The sequence below is a fragment of the Dromiciops gliroides genome, chromosome 3, assembly GCF_019393635.1.
Source record: "Dromiciops gliroides isolate mDroGli1 chromosome 3, mDroGli1.pri, whole genome shotgun sequence".
Taxonomy (NCBI): domain Eukaryota; kingdom Metazoa; phylum Chordata; class Mammalia; order Microbiotheria; family Microbiotheriidae; genus Dromiciops; species Dromiciops gliroides.
The window spans coordinates 245715277-245739967 of NC_057863.1; the positions used below are offsets into that span (position 1 = coordinate 245715277).

General features: G+C 37.7%; 1 protein-coding gene across 1 annotated transcript in view; it reads left to right on the forward strand.

The window, feature by feature from the left end:
- OCA2 (OCA2 melanosomal transmembrane protein) overlaps positions 1–24691 on the forward strand; it is a 621653-nt gene that overhangs the window by 445398 nt on the left and 151564 nt on the right. Inside the window, exon 22 of the mRNA XM_043996561.1 lies at positions 21827–21920. Within this exon, the coding sequence (XP_043852496.1) occupies positions 21827–21920 (94 nt within the window). The remainder of the gene's footprint in view (positions 1–21826; positions 21921–24691) is intronic.

The following is a 24691-nucleotide window of genomic DNA, read 5'->3' on the forward strand; positions in this document are numbered from 1 at the left end:
ACTGGTTGTAGCCGTTGCCATGGCGCTGGCACCTCACATCATCACCACTCACCCATGCCTACATGGGCCTGGAAAAATTATAATGATTGGAAGCCTAGTGAGGGCAGTCATGTGACTGTCAAAATGGCCATCCAATTGGCTGGGGGCTGTGTGGAGTGTGCGGGGAGGAAAGAAGTTTTTTTTTTTTTTTCTGGCATTCTAGCTGGAAGCTGGAAGGCGCTGGAAGAGGCTGTGGTGTATTCTCAGCTGATTCCTGGGCAGTGGTGTTTTTTTCAGGTTGCATAATTTCCCTTTCCCCATTTTATTTCCTTTCCCTTGATCCTGGGTTTTTTGTTTTTTTTTTTTAAGTTCGTTCTTGTTAAAATAAATCCTGTTCTGTTTTGGGGGAGGCTGCCGGTCTCCTTCCTTGCCCCAGAGCCTAGGGACATTTTATAGCTAAGCAAATTTGGTTTCTAATATACTATTGAATTGTATTATAGTGCCCATTAATTAAAGTATAATGATATAAAGCTTATCTGATATTAGAAATTCATTTAGTAAAAGAGAAAACCTTTTTTTTTTTTTAACCAAAGCAAGCAGAAAGAGGCCTAAAATGCTAAAACTCTGGCAAAGCTGGCACTTGGGCTTAGATTTAAACTAAGCTGTATTTAATTGACTGACTCAAAGCTTTTCCCAAATTTGATAGAGGGGGAACAAAGGCTAGAGAATGGGGCAGGCATCTCAAAGAAGAGATAAAGAGGGACAAGGAATTGGCATTAGTTTAGATAAAGGTTGACTAATTTACCATTGAGCTTAATGGCATTTTATAGATAAGGAAACTTGGTTGCTAATGTACTCCAGTTGCATTAAATGAGATGCAATGCCTGGACAAAAATAGTCCTATTGAACTTTATCCTGTTTGGATTACATGTAGAGGATTGTATCCATTTCCTGATTCCATGTTTTCAAGGGGACATTGACATTCAGATAAGGCATTCACAAAAGCCCTTATTTAATAAGTCACCATGATTTGGAGAGGACCCTAAGTTCTTAAAGAGTATGCCAGGGAAACACAAACTTGAGCAGATTCTACCAAGCTGGAAAGGTGTTGAATATGGTCCCAGGAACAGACTTCATCTTCTGTCTGAATGTGAGGAAATGGGGAATGGTCTCCTCTCAATAAGATTATAATAGTCACCATTCAAATTACACTCCTCCAGACCAGTTTGAGGAAAAAGGTCTCCTCCCCTCCCCCGCTCCTGCAAACAAAATCACATGGTTCAGGGAAGCCCTGAGCTGGTCTCAATTAGGTCTGCTTCTGAGCTACATCCATATAAAGGAGGATTGAAGAATTGTCCCTGTATTACCTCCCCCATTGACTAAGAAATCCTGCCTTCTGGTTAGCTAGTTTTTGCACATAGATTGTAACTCTTGAGTCATCGAACCAGTGATGAAAAAGGGGAGGGTCCATTCATGTTAGGGACTAGGGTTTAAAATGGGGCCTGTGAGTCCTCATTTCTTGCACCCACCAGCTGCACCCTGGGTTGCCCATTCTTGTGAGAGTGACAATAAATGAGTCTTTGACACATCACCACCACTGAGTTCCAGAGAATTATTGAGCAGGAGTTGTTTTCATCACACTGAAGTTATAGACAATCTCATTGCCAGTGTGTTGGCCACTAGATGATAAATTCTTTTAAAAAAATTTTTTTTTGTCCTTAAGGTGCTTACATTTTGTTTTTCTCACTTATTAGAATTTTATTTTTCCCCAATTACATTTAAAGATAGTTTTCAACATTCATTTTTGTAAGAATTTGAGTTCCCATATTATTGTGCTGTGGGAAATGATGAGCAGGTAGATTTTAGAGAAACCTGGAAGCACTTGCATGAACTTATGATAAGTTAGATGAGCAGAACCAGGACAACATTGTACACAGTATCAGCAACATTACGTGTTGATCAACTGTGATAGACTTGATTCTTCTCAGCAATACGGTGGTCTAAGATAGTTCCAAAGGACTCATGAAGAAAAATGTTCTCCAAATCCAGAAAAAAAAAGAACTGTGGAATCTAGATGCAGATCAGACCATATTATTTCTATTGTTTTTTGTTGTTGTTTTTCTTTTTTGAGGTTTTTCCTTTTTGCTCTGATTCTTCTCTCATAACATGACTAATGCAGAAATATGTTTAATGTGATTATACATATATAACCTATATCAGATTACTTGCTGTCCTGGGGAGGGAAGAGGGAGAAATTTTTGAAACTAGAAATCTTATAAAAACAAATGTTGAAAACCATCTCTACATGTAACTGGAAAATAATAAAATATTTATATGAAAAAAAAAAAGAATTTAGTTCCAAATTTTTCTCCCTTCCTTCTTTCCCTTCCTCCTCCCCAAGACAGCAAGCAATTTGATATAGGTTATACAGTACAATCATGTTAAACGTATTTCCACATAAGTCATGTGAAAGAAAAATCAGAACAAAAGGGAAAAACCACTAGAAAGAAAAAAACTAAAAAAAGTGAAAATAGTCTGCTTTAATCTGTATTCAGACTCCATAGTTCTTTCTCTGGGTATGGATAGCATTTTCCAACATAAGCCATTTGGAATTGCCTTGGATCATTGTATTGCTGAGAAGAACTAAGCCTATCATACTTGATCATTTCACAGTGTTGCTGTTAGTGTGTACATTGTTCTCCTGCTCAGTTCAACTCATATGTCTTTCCAGATTTTTTTGAAATCCACCTGCTCATCATTCTTATAGCATGATAGTATTCTATTATATTCATATACCACAACTTATTAAGCTATGATGATGAATTCTTTAAGAATTAAAATGCATGAAATAAAGAAAATAACATGTCCCTCAGTCCTATGCAATTTCCTTATGCTACTGAAGTGATAATTATGGAGTGATGGAAAAGATAGAGAAAACTAAGAATCATGAGGTTTCTAGGCCATCAAAATACTAATTTAATAATTGATCTCCTGATTATGTCAAAAAACCAAGGAGTGGACATGATCATGAATTGGGCCCTACAGATATTGAGGTTCTAACTGTGAATGAAACTAGAAGACATAAGAACTTGCAATTAAGTGACAGGATATTTCAGAGGATCTCTTTGCAAAGTTATCTAAAATAGTTGGAAGAATTAGTTTCAATGTATACCCAAAAGGTAGTGAGATATAATTCCTTGAGACACTTTATTATTTTGTCTTCTAGTATTCATGATGAGAATGACAAAAAAGAGTATTATTAATTTAATTACAACCTAGGCACCAAAATATGTAGCATATTGTGAAGAGGTATATAAATTATATGTATTACTTGACAAGATGCCACAAACCAGGTCAAAATATACTTTTATATTCAGTGACTCCAATGTGAAGATGGGCATAGGGACAATTGGTGAAAAAATGTTGAGAACTTTGGTTTTAGATTAAAAAATGAAAGAGACCAAAGGATTGTTGACTATTCAAAAGAGTCTTGTCCATGTAGGGACCAATTTTTAATTGGGGACTGTTAGCTATGCGGCTGGCTGCAATATTGGGGCAAGGAAGGACACCAACAGCCTCCCTCAAAAACAGAACAGGATTTATTAACAAGAACGAACTTAAAAACACAAGCAAGATCAGTAGAATTAAGGGAATGGAAATAAAATGGGGGAAGGGAAATGATACAACCTGAATAATACCACTGCCCAGAAATCAGCTGAGAACAAACAGCAATATCCTGTCGCCTTCAGCTTCAAGCTAGAATGGTGAATCTCCTCCCTTCTTCATCCCAGCAGATCCCAGGCTGACCACACAGGGCTAGCAGCCCTGACTGACAGTCACATGACTGCCCTCACTGGGCTTCCAGTCATTATAATTTTGCCAGGCCCATGTAGGCGTCAGGGAGTGGTGATGACATGAGGTGCCAGTGCCACCGCGATGGCTACAACCAGTGGGTGGAGCACCGTGTCATTTATGGACATGCTGCGCCTGAGCCCCAGGCCAGTGCACACTGGGGTTTTTTAAAATTCTAGTGAAAAGATGAGGTCATAAAAACCTCAAATAACAATTAATTCTTTACATCCATATATGCTGAATGCAACCTTATAGAAGATGGTCAGAAATTGTAGGATCAGAAAATCATTGCACAATGTCTTCGCTAAAATAAAACAGGTTACATTCTAACATATAGAGAATAATTGAGTACCAATATAGAAGCTACACAAGAGTTAGTTGCTTGTGTTAAAGTCAGACCATTGATTAAAGTAGAAGTCAAAATGATCACCAAGGTAGTAAAAGATAAAGATAAGTAGGAGTCACTGTGTATGATTACACCAGCCAAAGTGTTATTTACTCAAACTAGCTGTCAATAATGGAAATATAGGATGTCAATATAAGAATAGACATTGAGGTAGACTATTACTTTTCAATAGTAGTTTAACATATGTGAAACAGCTGCCACAATGATAAGGCCAAAGTAGAGCTAATGCTATCTTTTCAGTCAAATACTTTATGTCTTTGTTAAGCAGAAAGACATGGTAGACAGCGATTTGGAACATAAGTTCGTTTGTTAAACACCATGGAGGAGGAAAAATAGAGGCTCATAAAACAGTATTACTTCAGCAAACAGCCACAGTGGTATAAAAGAAAATCAGTTTGTAGAAAGCTTGGTAATGAGACTGAACCAAACCAGACCATACCAAGAGAATTTATAGGTGAAAAGGGCAGGAGGAGAACAGATTTAAGTGGAACAGAATCTTCAATGTTTGTGAAGTGATTAATTTTCATTATCAGTGACAGTGAAAATTCCACATTTAGACTCATTATAAATCCTTCAGTCCCCAAAGTACTAAATGAAGAAATGGAATGACCCTTGAGAAGTTGAAGTTGAAGGGAACAGCTAGAACATATAGGAAAAATCTATGACAGGTGACAGAATTTTAAAAACAATGAAAGATCAATTTTCAAGCTACTTCATAAAGATGGAAATATAACAACTGAAAAAATTACAGGTGATACTATTAATAAATAAGTGGATGAATGGATGATAAAACATGGTTTAAGACCTTACCGTTTGGGGGCACCTAGATGACATAGTGGATAGTGCACCGGCCCTGAAGTCAGGAGGACTTGAGTTCAAATCTGGCCTCAGACACTTGATACTTACTAGCTGTGTGACCTTGGGCAAATCACTTAACCCTCATTGCCCAACCAAAAAACCAAAAAAAAAAAAAAAAAGGACCTTACTGTTTGCCAGAACTTTCTTGAGTGTCAAAGACACAGATAAAAAGAATCACAGCAATCCCTACTCGTAAGGAGCTTACATTCTACTGGAGGAAATAAGCACATAAAGTGAAACTGGAAAGGGAGGGAAGTGGTTTATACATGGCAGCATGGTTTGGAAAAATATGGAAAATAATGTTTTCATGATTCCCAGGAAGATAAGGGAAAAGGTCAGATATCAGAGCCTTGGATTTCAGGGAAATTAGCCTAAGAATCTCCAGAATAGTGGGATAAAGAGGATGGCTGACATGCAAGCAACCAAGCTTAGAAATGGCCATCTATATATGATTGGGAGGGAATCAGTAACTACCAATCCCTATGTGGTTTTCTCACTTATAACATTTTTATGAGCATAATCTATCACATATCAAGATAATCCTTGATAATACAAGAAAAAAGCAGGTTTTAAAAATGTTATATATTAGAATATTATTATCATTTTACATATTAGAAGATTATTTCAGTTACAAAATTGCCTGAAAGAGAATTAAAGATCTGATCTTGTTTACTGTTAAAAACAAAAGGTTAGTAAAACAAAATTCAGCAGACTTTCCTCCAAAAACGTCTTTTTTTGGGGGGAGGGGAGGGCCAGGCAATGAGGGTTAAATGACTTGCCCAGGGTCACACAGCTAGTAAATATCAAGTGTCTGAGGTTGGATTTGAACTCAGGTCCTCCTGAATCCAGGGCCAGTGCTTTATCCACTATGCCACCTAGCTGCCCCTCTTCCTTGTATATTTTTAGGATATACAAGATCCCTTGAGGGATGCCAAACAGAAGTAACTGTTCTATCATCCTATCAATATCAAGGAATAAGGTCTGTGTATGCCAACAATATTTGCCACTGTCATAGGGATTGTTGTCCTACACATGGTTCAAATGAAAGAGGGACTTCACATCGATCATTTGGTCTTTTAGATATTTTTGTTTACCAACGAATAACAGTTGATTTCAGGAAATCCTACAACCCTTACCTAATTCTATATAATCTCCTAAGTGAAATGTACAACAGCTTTAAAGAGACTGGTCTAACAATTCTATTAGGAAAAAACCACCAAAATGAATGTAGAAAGTTTATTTTTCTAGCCATGGTATCTTAGTAGTCAAAAAATCTTCTTGACTAGGAACCAGTTATCATCCTAGGCTAGTCTCTCAATCTAAGATTATGTTATAATTCCTGGAAGCTCTCAATAGCACTTACTGATTCTGTGGGATTTTTTTGTATTTTATAGCCTACATTTTTCTTTTAAATTTAAATCTTCCCAGCGAATAAAAATTCACCTTGTTTCCCTTCCATTTCCATCCCCAGTTGAAAAGAAAAAACAAAACTTTAGTAACACATGTGCAAAATCGACAAAAACAAATTTCTGCACTGCTTATGTTTAAAATATATGTCTCGGGGCAGCTAGGTGGCGCAGTGGATAGAGCACCGGCCCTGGATTCAGGAGTACCTGAGTTCAAATCCGGCCTCAGACACTTAACATTTACTAGCTGTGTGACCCTGGGCAAGTCACTTAACCCCAATTGCCTCACTTAAAAAAAAATATATATATATATATATGTCTCAGTCTTCACTTTGAGTTCATCACCTCCCTCTTACGATAGGTTATATGTTTCATCATGAGTCCTCAGGAATTGTGGTTGGTCATTGCATTGATCAGAGTCCTTGATTCTTGGAAAGTTGTTTCTATAATATTGTTTTTGGATATATTGTTCTCCTGGTTCTGTTTGTTCTACTTTATATCACTTCATACAAGTATTTCCTGATACCATTCCCTGAGTTATTTCTTATAGCACAATAGTATTCTATTATGTTAACATAAGAGAATTTGTTTAGCTGTTCTCCAGTTGATAAGGAACCTTCATTTCTAGTTCTTTGCTACCACAAAAAACAGGTACTCTAAATATTTGTGAATATGATTTTTTTTCTTCCTTCTCTGATTTCTTTGGGGATATAAACACAGCAGCAGCAGTGGGCCAAAGGGCACTGAGTATTTTTTTGGGGGCAGTATTCCAACTTTCTGTCCAAAACTGTTGAAGCAATTCATATCTCCATGAATAGTACGTGAATGGGTTTATTTTTCCATGGTCTCTCCTTTATTTGCTATTTTCCCTGTTTGCTAAATTTGCCAACTTGACTTTTGTGATGTGTATCCTTAGAGTTGTTTTTATTTTCACTTTTCTAATTATTAGTGATTTGGAATTTTTCATATTGCTCTTGAATGAATTTCTTTGAAACTAACCGCTAATTCGCTTCAACAATTTACCAATTGAAGAATGGCTCTTATTCTTACAAATTTGAATCAACTCCTTATGTATCTTGGAAAAGAACTCTTTCACAGGGAAACTTGCTGAAAAGATTTTTTCTTTTACCTCCTTCCTTTATAATTTTGGCCAGATTGTATTTTTGTTAAAAATCTTTTAAATTTGTAAAATTAACAATGTCCACTTCTGTAGTATTTATTTGGTCATGAACTTTTTTCTTTATATATATATATATATATATATATATATACATATATATATATATATATATGACATATTTATATATATATATGACATATTTATATATATATATGACATATTTATATATATATATGACATATTTATATATATATATGACATATTTTCTTCATTGTGCTTCTATTTGTTTAGGATATAACCCTTTCTGTTTAAGTCATGTGCCCATTGGAGCTTATCTTGTAATATGGTGTGAGATTTTAGTCTAAACTTTGCTTCTGCCAGACTGCTTTCAGGTTTTTCTAGTAGTTTTTGTTGAATAGTAATTCTTGCCCAAATGGCTAGGATTTGGGGGTTTCATGACCACTAAAACACTGTACTCATTTACTTTTGTATATTGTATACCTAATATATGCCACTGATTGACCTATATATTTTTAATAGTACTGGACCCTTTGATAATTGTTGCTTCGTACTATAGTTTGAAATCTGGTATTTCTAGGTCCCCTTTCCACTTTTTAAAAATTATTTCCCTTGATATTCTTGACCTTTCCCCACCTTCATATGAATTTCTTCAGGATCTTTTTCTAGTTTTATAAAGTGATTATCTGATAGTTTTTATGGTATAGCACAGAAAAGTAAATTAGTTTATATTGTTTTAAATTTTTTGTTATGTTGGCATAATCTACTCATGAGCCATTAATATTTCTTCAATCATTTAAATGTGCTTTTTAAAAAAAAAATTGATTGATAGTTGCACTGCTATCATTCCTGTGCGCCCTTACAAGTAGTTTCCAAAGTATTTTTGTGTCATATATTTTATGGTGGGTTTTGTGTGTGTGTGTGTTTTGTTTTGTTTTGGCAGGGCAATGAGGGTTAACTGACTTGCCCAAGGTCACAAAGCTATTAAGTGTCAAGTGTCTGAGACTGGATTTGAACTCAGGTCCTCTTGAATTCAGGGCCTGTTCTTTATTGTGAGGGAAAAATCCATCCTCTTCTCAATAATTCTCAGGAACTCAGCATCGAGGTGACAAAGGCTTTATTTTCTTCTCATGAGAAGGAGGCACCCTAGTGTGCAGCTAGTGGGTGACCAGAAAGGGGGCTCGCGGGCCCTGTTTTATACCCTAGTCCCTAACACGAATGGACCTTCCCCTTTTTCATCACTGGTGGAGTTACAATCTACGAGCAAAAACTAGCTAATGGGAATGCAGTATTCCCACCCCTCTTCCTTGTATGGGTATGACTCAGGAGTGGACCTTATTGAGACCAGGTCTCCTTGAACCATGTGACCTTGCTAACCTGAGGGGGAGGAGGGGATCTGAGACCTTTGTCCTACAAACAGGTCAGGGGGAGTATGACTGACTGTTCTATCCACATTGAGAGGCGACAACAACCCATTTCTCACATTTATTCAGTGCACCACCTAGCTGCCCCCTGTGTCATTACTTTAAATGAAATTGTCAAATTCACTTTGGAGTCCGACTCTCTTTATTTAATGTTTGTTATTCCTCACAATTTCATGTTGTGTAAATGTTACTAGAATTCCTTCTATGGTTTCTAAGTCACAGATAAAAATATTGATTAACTTAGGGCCAAGGACAGATCCCTGGACTACTCAACAGAATAATGTCCTCGAAGATGACCTTGAGCTTTTAATGACTAAACCAACCTGTTCTGAATTTTTATAATTATACTATTGTCTATCCCATAGCTTATCCTTTAGGATAATATAAAGGAGTTCTAATTGCTGAATAAATATATATTTATATCTATGCTTCCTATCTAATTATCCTGTTGTTTTTCAGTCTTTTTTGATTGTATCCAACTCTTCATGACCCGGTTTGGGTTTTTTTTGGCCAAGATACTGAAGTGCTTTGCCATTTCCTTCTCTAATTAATTTTACAGATGAGGAAACTGAGGCAAACAGGATTTAATGATAGGCCCCAGGTCACACAGATAGTAAGTGTCTCAGGCCAAATTTGACCTTGGGTCTTCCTGACTCCAGTCCTGGCACTCTATCCACTGTGCCACCTAGATGCCTGTAATTAGCCTGTTTTGTTGTTGTTCAGTTGTTTTATTCATCTTACACTTTATGATCCCATTTGAGTCTTTATGACTCTAGACCTGGTACTCAATCCACTGCGCCACTGAACTGCCCTTAATTAGCCTGTTAGTTTTGAGAAAATCAGATTAATTTGATTAGATAAGTTCACGATGAAGCCATGTTGACTCTTAAAGACCACTGCTTCCCTAAGTGCTCAACAACTCTTTTAATGGTGTCCTAGAATTTTATCAAAAACAAATCGAAATCCAGTGATTTGGATTCATCACTTTCAGATTTTATTGACTTCCTTTTAAAAAAAATTTTAGATATTTTCCCTTCCTCAATGCCAAGGTATTTCTGTTCTCTTAAATCTCTGGCTCAGCAATCCTGTCTGCCTATTGCAGTAACCTAGGTTGTAGTTCAACTATACCTGGTAACTTGAATTCATTAAAGGCACCTAGATTCTATCTGACTGTCTCCTCATTTATGTTTCTATTCCCCACTGAACATTTTTGTTTGATTATTCCCAGTCCTAAAGTCATCCTCCTTGGGAAGATGACATAAGTGAAATGGAAGTTGACTAATTTAGTCTGCTTCTCATTATATGTAATTCTATTCACCACAAAAAGTGGTTCTCTTACTTCTTTCATCTTTTTGCCTCTAATCTAATGTAACTTAAAACTCACAAGAAAATCCATACCCATTTATTTTGTTTGTAGTATTCATTATCAGCTTTGCTTTATTCTCGATTTTGCTGTTCCTTATGTTTTTCTTTTTATCTCAGTGACGGAGTGGTCTCTTGTCATCATGTTTCTTATCATTTCTACTTCAATTCCTTTTTGTTGGTTAAAATCAGATCTATAACAAAAGTTTCCCTTGTGACTTTGACTACTTTTTCAACCACAGCATAATAGCTAGAGAAACAGACTTGGGTTCTGAGAGACCTGGGTACATAACCTGCTTTTGATACGTAGTGATTGTCTAACTTTGGACACTTACCTCTTCGTGTCCCAGGAAACTAACACTTAGAGATTTTATGCAACTCTAAGATTACTATTTGCATATTGGATGATTACCTGCATTGGTAGAAAGGAATTTTCTCAACAGAAGTTCTCTATGCCAATGTAATCACTGGCCTAGAATAGTTATCTTTAGGGCAAATGACAAATATATTAATTATTCTGCTTTGGGGAAAGGGAGGAGGGAAGAACAAGGGAGAGAAGGAAAGGAGAGAGACAAAGAGACAGACAGAGAGACAGACAGAGAGACAGACACAGACAGACACAGACAGACAGACAGACACACACACACTTAGACGCATATAGAGAGAGACAGACACACACACAGAGGGAGACAGACATACACACAGAGACAGACACAGAGACACACAGAGAAGAGAGATAGGGAGGGAGGAGGAAGAGGAAATGAGATATGGGAGGGAGAAATGGGGAAGAAAGAGAAAAGGGAGGATGGAGGATCAAAAAGAGTAAAGCGAGGGGAAGAAGGGCATGGAGAGAGGGAGGGAATAGGGGAGCCCCTTCTAGTTTTACTTTTTTTTGTGCTATCATTTCCAAGGTGTCTAATTTATTCGGAGAGAGGGAGAGAGGGAGAGGGAGGGGGAGAGAGAGAGAGAGATTGATTTTTATCCTCTTTTGATAGAGTGGAATAATTTTTTTTTTTTTTTAGTGAGGCAATTGGGGTTAAGTGACTTGCCCAGGGTCACACAGCTAGTAGGTGTCAAGTGTCTGAGGCTGGATTTGAACTCAGGTACTCCTGACTCCAGGGCCGGTGCTCTATCCACTACGCCATCTAGCTGCCCCGAGTGGAATAATTTTTCATTGATCAAAGCTAATTGGTTAGCATAAATCAATTCCATAGGTTAATGAGACTTGAAGGTGGTCTAAATTAAGATGAACTCTCCAGATGACATCAGGAAGAGGACCCTCACTCAAGTTGCCTAAGGCAAAGTCCATTATCTAGGTGTGATCCAACTCAGAGGTAGACAAAAGAGTCTATGTCCATTTCCCTTGGGTTTGCCCCTGGCAAGATCTGAATTTTCAGGTGATAGGGGGCAGGGGAAGGAGGGGAAAGGACTAAGGAACAGATCTCTTGGTCTCTCCAAGAAATCCATTAGTAGTAATTATTTTCTTACACTGAGCATGCCTTTTTTGTACATAGTTGTTTTCATGTTGTCTCCTCTGGTATCCCATAAGCTCCTCAAGAGCAAGGCCTTTTTTTTTCCTTCTTTTTTTGGCTTTCTCTGTATCCCCTGCACTTGTGCAGTGCTTGGCACAGAGGAGGCATTCCACAAATCTTAAATAATTTGATTTGACTTGATTTCTTTCCTCCTCAGTACCTACAAGTATTCAGGTATTTATTATCTATCTACCCATGATGTAGGAGGCAAAAAGGGGTTAACAGAAAAACCTAAGACCAAGTGTTTTTCTCTTTAGAATCCTATTTCCACACCCCTATCATCTTTCCTCAACACCAAGACCATTGTTGCCACATTCTTTCCTTTTTCCCCTTTAAAGTGGGAGAAGCCACACATCTTTATGAAAGAGGTAGGCACATCAATGGTGTTATGGGGGAAATCAGAGTAGGGGTTGGGGTTGGGGTCTTTAGGAATTCCTCTTTAAAGAATTATACCCTCTTGCACACAAATCCAATAAAATAAGATAATAGTTTATTTAGGGGCTGGGGAAGGGAAACCAAGAGAGAAATCCTTGGACTTCTCATGGAGAGAAGGCATGGCACAGAGTGTGGCTCTGAGATATTAATCTCCTCAAGCAGGAGACAGGCAGATACTTTTATAGAGGATTGATGGGGGTGATCATGTGACTGTGGAAAGTTCTCTTAATGAGGGAGGACCATCCCCCACTGGTGGTGGCTGGGGGAATTGTGAGAAGAGTGGCTGTGGATCTCTCAAGCCATCTCTCTGCTCCTCAGGCCACAAAGGCAGCAGCCACACCTAATCTTATCTCCCCAGGGGTGGGGGAGACTGGAATGAAGGGTGATGGTCCCAGAGCTAGCTCCATCAGATCTAGTTCCACTTATCTCTTTAGGTGTGTGTGTGTCTGTCCTAAAGGTTTAGTTTCTCAAGGTGAAGGTTCTTTGATGTACCCCAGAACACTTCTGGGGTGCTAGGCCCACAACAAGTGGCAAGAGAGCCTCTAGTTCCAATTTGTTTTGTTTCTCCTTATAGAACATGAAAAGTGTTTCATTATCTTATGCCTTGTTTTCCCATTTCTGAGTGGAAATGAGTACAGTGATGGAATAATAAAGGGTATTGAATTGATCCAGATAATTCCTGCCTGCAAAATTGTGTTTTTAAACATAATTTTGAAGAAAAAAGACTTTCTCAAACTTAAGCAGCTAATAATAGTGATAGGCTAACATGAATTGCTGAATAAAAACCTGGGTTTATGTATTTTCAGATGCCTCCGTTTCCTTGTGTGGCAGTAGAACACGTTTGGGGGACTTCCAGGCTAGTTGTGTTCTTATACAAGTGGGGTATGTTTGGTGATGTAGGGCATGGAAGTGCAATGATATTTAGATGCACATGTGGCTTCTTTTCAAAGAGGAGAAATGTTAAACAGTTTTGGATAATCACAAAACAGAATCACTTGGCATGGATTTAGAAATGCAATTGGCAGTTGGATTTTTTTTTTCCTTTTGGGCAATAGGAAAGGGTACTTGGCATGGTGAGGAAAAAACTGTAATAGTATCAAGAAAACAAAGGAGGCCACTAGGAGAGGGTTTAAAATAGAACATTTTAAGTAACAAGAGTTATGTAATAAAGAGACATGTGTTGTAGTGGATAGAGAGTGTTAGATTTAGGGTCAGTTAAACCTGTGGTCCTAGGCAAATCAACCTAACTTCTCAGTGCTTCCAGGCAACTCTCTAAGACTATATATTGCAGAGTTTACTCATTGGGAATTCTTGGCAGTAATTAAATAGTTTGGAGACAAAAAAAAATGTGTGTGGATAAGTTACTTCCCCACTCATAGCACTTCAATCACTCCCTATTCTCCATCCGTATAAGATCTACACTCCTTAGATGAATCAAGTCCATCAGTTGGTACCCATCCCCCTACCTCATTTTATTTCTCACTGCTTCTTGGCAGATACCTTCACTTCAGTCAAATTTGTCCCTTGAAAGGGTGAAGCGCAATATTACTTTCATCACTGTAAACAATATTCATAATTAGAATAACCTTCTTACCTTTCCCGCATGCCCCATCCTTCCCACATCTTCCTTCTTGCTTATCTAAATCATGTTAGTCCATAAGGACCCAGATACAGTGTCATAGCTGTGTGTGTGTGTGTGTGTATGTTTTAAGTCGTCCTCTGAACTCTGGTAGTATTTGCTTATACTATGTATCTGACTTAATATTGCTTTGTATTATTAGTTTTTATGGCAAAAATCCCTGGGCATATTGTAATCTCCTTAAAGACAAACATTCTGTCATATATTTCTTTAGTAGCTATTTCCCTTCCTCTGCACCATGTGGCTACCAAAAAAAGGCTAATCAGTCTTAGGCTCCATTAATAGAAGTATTGTACCCACTGTGGAGGAGTTCTCACTAATGCTTGGTGTTTATAGGACCATACTGCAGTATGGTACTCTCTTCTGGGAATCGCATTTTAAGGGAAATATGGGACAGTTTCAAAAATAAAAGAAAATACAATGGCTAAGGGATTTGAAGTTGTCATTATAAAGAAGAATTGACAGAACTGTGGGTCTTTAGCTTGTGGGAAGAAACTCACATGGGATTTACCAACGAACTTCATATGTTTGAAAAGCTGTCTAGATGAAGTAGGATTAGACATATTCTAATTGGCTCTGGAATGCAGTGTTTTCACTAATGTGTGGAGGTCAAAAGGAAGGGGGTTCCATCAAAATTTGAAGCTACCCTAACTGTGAATACAGCCAATGGGGGTAACATAGTGTGATTCATGCTTCAGGTAGTCTTTTCAACTCTGTGGCACTAGACTATGATAACTTCCACAATTGTGGAATCCCTGGTGGTTTTGATTGGGATCTTAGAATTTTAAGACTTGTATTGCCAACATCAGTATCAGAGTTCCATGGGTTGCAAATTGTACAACACATATGCCTGTGGCAAGCAGTATAAATGATAATCATTGAAATAGAGTCTGGATTTGGAATAGAAAGAGAGAATAACAGGGAAATTATTTTTCATATACTAAGTTCTATTTGTCTTGTGCTCTATTCTTGGAACTGATATCTTTAGGTATTTCAGAGTTGGGGATGGGATGAAGGATGAGAGAAGACAAAAAGTAAATGAATTAAACAACATATTCAGAACACCTTGAGCTGCAAGAGGTTAAGTTTTTCTCTCATGAGAAAAAAATAGATGAGGCTTTTATCTTTTTCTCAGTGAAGAAATCTTAATTATTGCCATTTTTTAAAACTATTTTGTATAAACAACATTTTGGGGGGTATATTATTTTAGTAATATGAAGAGCATGGTTCATTAAGTACCTGTAGCTTATTTACATGCAACCTTGGGCTTTTTAAAACTTCTCATTGGTATACTCTAGTCACGTAAGCTGTTTTGGTTAATAGTGGTTGCAAATGAAATACAACAGTCATACTTCTGAGTACTGTTCAGATTGTTTGATAGAAACTTTTAATTATTTGAATGTGTCCTATTTATACTGGAATAATTGGAAATCTTTCAAATACCTACCCAATGCTTTTATGTGCAAATAATGTATTCAAACAGAAAAAAAAAATGATAGGGTTGAATTAACCTGACTCAAAATGTTAGGGTATGACACATAACTCACACCTAAATAATGCTGCTCAGTGTCAACATTTTCTTTTTCTAAAGTAAAAGATTGTTTTTGGTTTATTAAATTATTCTTAATGTCAATATTTAAGTTTCTCTCCTTAGGACTTCATATTGCATCCACTATTAAACTGCAAGCTAAATGAGGGCAGGAACTGTAATTCATTTTTATATTGTTCACAGTGTCTGCATGAACTGGGAACTTGATGAATATTTATTTTATTAATTCTCGCAAATTACATCATAACACATTATAATACTTGAGTATTCATTTGCACTAATGGAATTGTCCTTTAACATGCAAATACCTCCTGATAGGATGAAAGTGGAAGCTGTGTAATCATTTGTATCTTAATATAACTCAATCTTCTTGTTAGGGCATATTACAAGTCAGCTAACTGGTAAAGTTTATAGAGTGTCAGTCTTGAAACTAGGAAGTCTCCTGTGAATTTAAATTTTGTCCCAGATAGTCACTAGCTAAGTGACCTTGGGCAACTCACTTTTCTCTGCCTCCATTTTCTCACCTGCTAAATGGGAATAATAATAGTATATACCTTTAGGATTATTGTGAGGATCAAATGAGGTAATAATTGTAAGGCACTTTGCAAACCTTTAAGAGATATAAATGCAAGCTATTATAATAATTAGTATATTGGAAATGCCCCTTCAGCTATAGATTGGCTAGTAACAAATTATTTAATTAGCTAGAAAGCTTAATGAAAATAGGGCTAATTCATAGATGTTACTGTTTGAGTGTGGATGAGCAGAAGCCCATTTACTCTTTTTTTTTTTTGGTGGGGCAATGGGGGTTAAGTGACTTGCCCAGAGTCACAAAGCTGGTAAGTGTCAAGTGTCTGAGGCCAGATTTGAACTCAGGTACTCCTGACTCCAGGGCCAGTGCTTTATCTACTGCCCACATAGCCGCCCCAGCCCATTTACTCTCAAGAGATGAGCTAATTAAGTCCCTTATGGGGCTGAATGCCAAATTAACATATGAGCACTTACCTGGTTCTAGAGTCAGATTCCTACTTTGATGCATATTATTTCTATCAACTTGGAAAAGTTGTTTAACCTCCCCTAGGCCTTAGCTTCTTCATTTGTAAAATGAAGTGACTCCTGAATGACTTTTGAGATCCCTTTCAGTACAACTATGAATGTTGGAATGCCACTGTGGCTACCTTTAGAAAAATATGTTTGGATTAAATGCCTGGGGTGATAAGAAGTTGACCACCATGAGAAAGGTGAGAAAAAGAAGATATTTCTAAAATGTTGTTTTCTAACAGAAATTAGCTTAGGGCACATGGTTGCTTTTGGCAATTTTGTTAAACCTTCATAATGGGGCCTCCTTCACATCATATTTAAAATCCCACCTTCTACAGGAATGCTTTCCTGTTTTTCCTTTGATGCTAGTGCCTTTCCTTGGTTAATCGTTCCAAATTTATCCTGTATTTAGTTATTTGTACATAGTTCTTTGCATATTGTCTCCCCCATAGACTGTAGGCTCTTGGAGAGCATGGACTGTCTTTTACCTTTCTTTGTGTTAATATGTTAATATAAGGCCTGGAACATAATACACATTTTTGTTTGTGTCAAATGTCTGAGGCTAGATTTGAACTCAGGTACTCCTGAATCCAGGGCCGGTGCTTTATCCACTGCAGCACCTAGCTGCCCCAATAATACACATTTAATAAATATTTATTGGATAACCTACAAGAGCTGACCAATGTGCTGATTGCCTTTCTCTTATTCTCTCAAAATTTTGTGGCTGCCATTGCAAAATTTGAGCTTTCCACTTGGTGTCTCTCACAAATGATACAGGATTGGATGACCTCCTTTTTTTTTTGGCATTGGAGCTTTCTGCTGATAGCTTTTATGCATCCTCTTATACTGAAGTAATGATTGGCAATCTGTTTTAGCTTATATCCTTCATGAGTACTTGCATTGCTCTTTGGGGTTACCTGTAATATTGGTTTTTCCGAGATCATCATATTCTATCCCTTTTTGAAAAATATTGAAGATTAATCCATTATTTCTTTTAAGATTGTGTTGTTTCCAGAATAGATATTTAGGTGCATTTGGTTATATTTTCCAATGTTATTTTCCTAAGTGCCATTTCTAGTTCCTCACTTAACATTTCTGATATCGAGAAGGTAGAGTCCAAATGGACTGGTTCCATGTCTCATTATGAGAATAGATTATAATAGAAATGCTAAACAAAGTTTTATTTCACAATTTTTAAATTTTTGCCTTTTTCTCATTTCATCCACAACTACTCAAAGATGACCCAGATTTGCTGGATTTCATGGCAAGCTTCCTACAGGCTTGTGCTCTCTAAAATTTTTGAGGTGACAACTTTTATTCACCAATCAATATTCTCTATAATGTTTTACAAATAACCTTGTGCTCAAGAGAAGGGTTGTCCCTGGCCTGCGTGACATGAAACAGTGAAGCACAGTGGAAATGGTGTTGGAATTTGAGGTAGAACACTAGAGAACAGGGTTCTGGGCCTGGTTTTTCTTCTTATTACCTGTGTGATGAAGTCACTTGACCCCTGTGACCCTCAGGTCCTTATCTGTCAAATGTAAGGGGTTGGCTAACTGTCAGGACCCTTCAGATTCTAAATCTGGAATCCTGTGTTTGGAAAGGAGAATGTGTTTGTGGAATGAAGCAATTTCTGGCCTCTTCATGTTAACTGTTTATTAGTCACCCCAGGAAAATCTCCTAAGGAATAAGAAGTAGTTACAGCAGTAAATGGCAGGAGAAGTTTGACAGAGAAGCTGGGAATAGGAATTTAAGGAGCCAAGAATAGCATTAGCGGGCAGAACTTCAGTGGAAAATGATTTTAGAGACTTAGTGGAGTGGTAGGTGAAATGGGAGTTCTAAGTAGGACAATGCCAAGGTAGTCCCAGCTCATTACTGGGAGACAGAGCTGTGAAATGTCTTTTGTTCTCAATGTAACTCTTCTAGTTGTTTGAGGAGTGGCTTAAGGTCTCCCACTGCATCTGGGACAATATTCAGTTGTCCTGATATATATCTTGCCACTGGGCCCAGATGACAGGAGGAGAGAGTGAAGCTGGTAACTTTGCACAGCACTCCCTTACTTAAATTGAATTTACTGCAAGACATGATGTCATCTCTTGATGTCATGGTCCTCTTTGAGAACAAAGCACAAACAACAACCTTTCCCATTAGGGTAGTAATCTATGACATATTATACCACTTTATGTATATGTGAATACTGGATAAAAATAATTTTTAAATTTGTTTTGCTATTGTGCCTCAGTTGAATGTTTCTCTTTTTGATTTATGAGCCCTGCTTGGTCTACTGGTAGTAAATGCAATGGTTGAAAGCATGAGCTGTATTTGCATAACCGTAACCCCATATCCTGAACCTGGAAGAAAGTTCCCTAGGCCAGCAAGACCTTAGCTTGGAGGGTTTTGTAAAGTTCTTCATAGAATTTTTCTACTATTCTATCATATACAATAGGTGCTTGCACATAAGCATATTCATGATAATAATTTTGTGTGATTATCAAATGAATTGCAAGGCAAGATGACCACGTTATGAGATTTGTATTGTTGCCTTTAAGATCATGACAAAACCAACTTTGCCAATTCCTTTGACTACCTCTCTGAGGAGAAACTGTGAGCCATCTTCCATTATTTGAAATGTCTTTATGCCTTTAGTTAGTAAGAATCTTAGTTTGGGAGTGGTTCATTTTCCCTAATAGTTTATCAATTCATTGGTCAATGAATCAAATTCTCACACAAAGTGCCAACAATTAAGTTAGCATTTATGGATGGTCTAAAATTTGTGATTCTTAGTACCTTCTGTCTTTTTATTTTTTGTACTTCCATAATTGGAAGTATATGGGGTCAGTGCATGTAAGACCATGACCATTTTATATTTTCTTTATTTTGGGGCTGCAATAGCTAACTAATTCACTAATAGGCAACATAGGCCTCTCAAACTCAACAAATCCCAGATAGAGCTCATTATCTTTCTTTAGGCCTAAATCCATCTTTCTTCTCAACTTCCCTCTTTCTTTGGAAAGTACCACCATTCTTTTAGTCACCCATTTCACAACCCAGAAATCATCCATAACTCTTCCCTCTCACTTAACATCCCAAACTCCCATGATTTGAACTTAGGTCCTCCTGAATCAAGGGCCAGTGCTTTATCCACTATGCCACCTAGCTGCCCCAGGACTATCTTAATTACCTGGAATAGTGCAATAGTTTCTTAATTGATTGATTTTTCTACCTCAGGTTTCTCTCTTACCTTCCATTCCATCCTCCACATTGTTGCCAAAATGAGAATCGAGAACTAGAGGTTTGATCCTGGTATTTTCTTGATCAAAAAGGACAAGTGGGGGCAGCTAGGTGGCGCAGTGGATAAAGCACCAGCCCTGGATTTAGGAGGACCTGAGTTCAAATTAGGCCTCTGACACTTAACACTTACTAGCTGTGTGACCCTGGGCAAGTCACTTAACCCCCATTGCCTCACCCAAAAAGAAAAAAAAAAAAAAGGACAAGTGGCTCCTTATTGCCTGCCTCATAAAATGATATCTCCATTTTTGACATTGAAAGCCAGTCTTTCTGAATTTGGCTCCAGCTTTACCTTTCCCGGATTATTACACAGTCCTTCCTTTCACAAAAAGCCAAACTGGCCTTCTTTCTTCATATACCCATCTTTATGCTTGGTACAGGTTCTCTCCCTTGCTTCTTTTTTTTTTTTTTTAATTGAGGCAATTGGGGTTAAGTGACTTGCCCAGGGTCACACAGCTAGTAAGTGTCAAGTATCTGAGGTCAGATTTGAACTCAGGTACTCCTGACTCCAGGGCCAGTGCTCTATCCACTGCACCACCTAGCTTCCCCTATCCCTTGCTTCTTATGTATACTTCTCTTTCTATATATACAAATATACATCTCTCTCTGTCTCTGTCTCTGTCTTTGTCTCTCTGTCTGTCTCTGTCTCTGTCTCTCTTTGTCTCTCTCTGTATCTATATATATATACTTACACACACACAAGCACATGCATGTACACACACACATTGGTCAATTGCTTCTCTATCTCCGTATAGATCTAGATTATATGTATGCATATGTACACATATATATGTAGTATATAATTATATCTAGCTATATCTATTTGAGTAAATAACAGCAGCTAGGTGGTACAGTAGATAAAATGCTAGGTGAGGAATCAGGAATATTCATCTTCATGAGTTCAAATCTGGCCTCAGACACTTACTATCTTTGTAACCCTGGGCAAGTCACTTAACCCTGTGTGCCTCAGTTCTTCATCTGTGAAATGAGCTAGAGAAGGAAATGGCAAACCACTCTAGTATCTCTATCAGAAAAACCCCAAATAGGGTCACGAAGAATTGGACATGACTGAAAAAATGACTGAACAAACAAATTAAATTGGGGCAGCTAAATGGCTCAGTAGATAAAATACCAGGCCCAGAGTCAAGAAGACCTGAATTCAAATTCTTCCTCAGACACTTACTAGCTATGTGACCCTGGGCAAGTAACTTAATCCTGTTTGCCTCAGTTTCCCCATCTATAAAATGAGCTGGAGAAGGAAGTGGCAAACCACTCTAGTGACTTTGCCAAGGAAACCCCAAATGGGGTCACAAAGAGTGGGATACAAGTGAAAAGACTGAACAACAACAAATGACTACATATCTCTATCTTGATAAAAATCTCTCCATACATCTGTGTTTATACATCAGAAGAGAACAGACACAAGCAGAGAAGGAAACAGAGAAGAGAAGCAATGGCCAATTTCTCTATACATTTTGAGGGGCTTTTCTTATATGATATTTCCCCTTCTCATTTTGCTTATTGTGACTCAGAGAACAGCTATGGGCAAAATATTTATTATATTTGCAAGCTACTGCCTTGTCATTTGCATGTGCTTACTTTTTTTTTTTTTTAAGTGAGGCAATTGGGGTTAAGTGACTTGCCCAGGGTCACACAGCTAGTAAATGTTAAGTGTCTGAGGCCGGATTTGAACTCAGGTACTCCTGACTCCAGGGCCGGTGCTCTATCTACTGCGCCATCTAGCTGCCCCCATGCGCTTACTTTTATTGAGTTGTGTGAAAAGGAATGGGCCTTGATCTTTCCTTTAGTAATTGTCATATCCAAAACCTGTGAGCTGATCTAAATGTACATCTGGACAACATAATGGGAAGCTGCCCCAAAGCTAAATTGACTTTTCTTTTCTTTTTTGGGTTTCAGGTAATGGGACATTAATTGGTGCCTCAGCCAATGTCGTCTGTGCTGGGATTGCAGAGCAGCATGGATATGGCTTCTCTTTCATGGAATTTTTCAGGTATCTTTGTGAACTTGTTTGAGTTTTCTGAATAACTGTACCTTCAATATGCTGATCTTGGCTTTTTCTTTTTATTGAAAGAAACAAACTGACACCATTTAGCCCCAGCAATTAGACATTAGACTAAACATGTTTTTAGCCATTAAAGAGACCTGGAGTATGTGGAATTTGAGCAGTGAAAACAAATTAAAGCTTTATTGCTAGAATTAGCCTTGCATCACAAAGTGTGATTTCAGACATCCTTTAGGACTGAATGCTTCAGGCTGAAGTGGAATTTCTCTGGAGGAATAGAAAAACCAAGTGTAAGTGTTGAAAAATTGCCAGACCTTGCTGGATATGAGATTTCAGGTTCATTGTTCTCAAGGGAAATTCTCAAAGGATTTATATCCCATATGGATGATGATGTTGGTGCTGAAGAAAATGCATAGCTGGGCAGTCTTCTGTGTATCTTTGACGTTGACAATTCACCAAATACTGTTGTTGCCATTACTGTTTCTAGTCTATTTCTAAGAGTAATCTTTAATTAGGTATCCTTATAACCATATCTCTGCAATAAGAATTGGCTGTCTCACACCAGAATTTTGAATGTTGTTTTCCTAGATCTTGTCCATAGGTCTTCTAAACACTATATCTGTCCCATCCAGGGTACTCTGAACACAATAGAGTCTTAATGTTTGTTGAATGATTGTTGCTTTCCTCTTGACATTTCCTTGTGAAGATTTCTCTACTCATAGTTCATAATCTTCTGTCTTGTTCTGTCACCTTCCCCTCCCTCATCTTACTCTATACTCCCCAAAGTTTCCTGCGTTCCAAGACAACTTTCTTTCACAGAACTATGTAATAAATTCCACCTTTAATGAAATTCCTTCTCTCCTGTTCTGAAAACAAACTACTCTCACTTCTTTTTATCTACACTTCCTCCCTTCTTTCATCAAGGTCTTCTTTAAATCCATCTTAAAATTGTTGCAAACCTGTGTATTTCACTGTATCGGGTTGAGTGGACAGAGCTCACTCCCTATGTACATGTATATTACAAGTAATCCACTTTGTCTATCAAAGTCTTTTGTTTTTAGAGTAACCCTTATAAAAAAAAAGTCAACTCTATATTCTCTCTCGAAAAAAGCAAAAAGCTAATTAACTACATTGTTGTTGACTCATATGCTGTACATATGTGTCATAGCACCTTAAGTTCTTAAGACCTCCTAACGAATTTGCAGTGTGTTAAATAAAAATTCAACAATAAGAACTTCACATGTACTGTGATGAACTTGGAATTGAACTCATGTCCTTGGGTTTATAGTAGAAGTAGAGACGCCTCTAGATATGGCATGATCTAAGTAGCATATGTATGATTGTTTACTTTGCTCCCTAGCTAAGTGGCACTGGAAAATGTGGGTGAAACCATGACAATTGATTCAGCAGGTAACCTTTTTTGCAGGCTTAATGAATTCTTTGAATACGGTTGGCAAAATTGCAATAGTCATTTAGAAGCTGCAAATTGTTTAATTTATTACAACTATGCCTGAGTGATGCATCAATAATATTAATGTTTCCAACCAGAAAGTCCACTTATCCTTTCTTGAGAGCTTGTTGTTGTTCAGTCATTTTTCAGTTGTGTCTGACTCCTCGTGACCCCATTTGGGGTTTTCTAGGCAAGGATACTGGAGTGGTTTGTTATTTCCTTCTCCAGCCCATCTTACAAATGAGGAAAATGAGGCAAACAGGATTGTCACTTGCCCAGGGTCACACAGCTAGTAAGTGTCTGATGTCAGATTTCAGCTCAGGAAGATGAGTCTTCTTGATTCCAGTCCTGGTGCTCTATTGGCTGTGCCACCTAGCTGGTCTTTGGATCAATAAAATATGTGAAATAATGACCTCAGGGATGGATTTCATTGTCAGCAATAGAAATACACTAAAAAAATGTCTACCCACTAATCAAGGCAGCTGGATAGCATTGTAGGCTTAGGGTTAAAAAAAAAAACCCTGGGTTTGGGGCAGCTAGGTGGCGCAGTAGATAGAGCACAAGCCCTGGAGTGGGGAGGACCTGAGTCCAAATCCGGCCTCAGAAACTTGACACTTACTAGCTGTGTGACCCTGGGCAAGTCACTTAACCCCCATTGCCTCACTAAAAAATAAAAAAATTAAAAAAAAAAAAGAATTATCAGCTCATTTGATCCTCACAACAATCCTGGGAGGTAGGTATTATTATTATCCCTGTATTACAGATGAGGAAGCTGAGGCAAACAGACTCAGTGGCTTCCCCTGGGTTATATAGCCACTAAGTGTCACTTGCTATATTTGAACTCAGGTTTTCCTGATTTCAGGCCCACTGCCACCTACCTGCCTCATTGTGAAGATCAAATGATATAATCAATCATTGAACATTTATTCAGTGACTACCATGAGCCAGGTACTGTGCAAAGCACTGAGGATAAAAAAAAAAAAAAGCAAAAGACAGTCCCTGTTTTCAAGGAGCTTACAATCTAATGGGGGTTAACCTATGTAAAAGACTTTGCAAACCTTAAAGCATAGAAATTGTAACTATCAAACCTTATTTCCTCTCTACTTCAGGAGATATCAACAAAAAGTTCACGTAAAGTAAAATGGAAGGTGTGGAGAAATCAAATTGGGGGGAATCAGTATAAAAAAGTATGCTTATTGGGGGCGGCTAGGTGGCGCAGTGGATAAAGCACCTGCCCTGGATTTAGGAGTACCTGAGTTCAAATCCGGCCTCAGACACTTGACACTTACTAGCTGTGTGACCCTGGGCA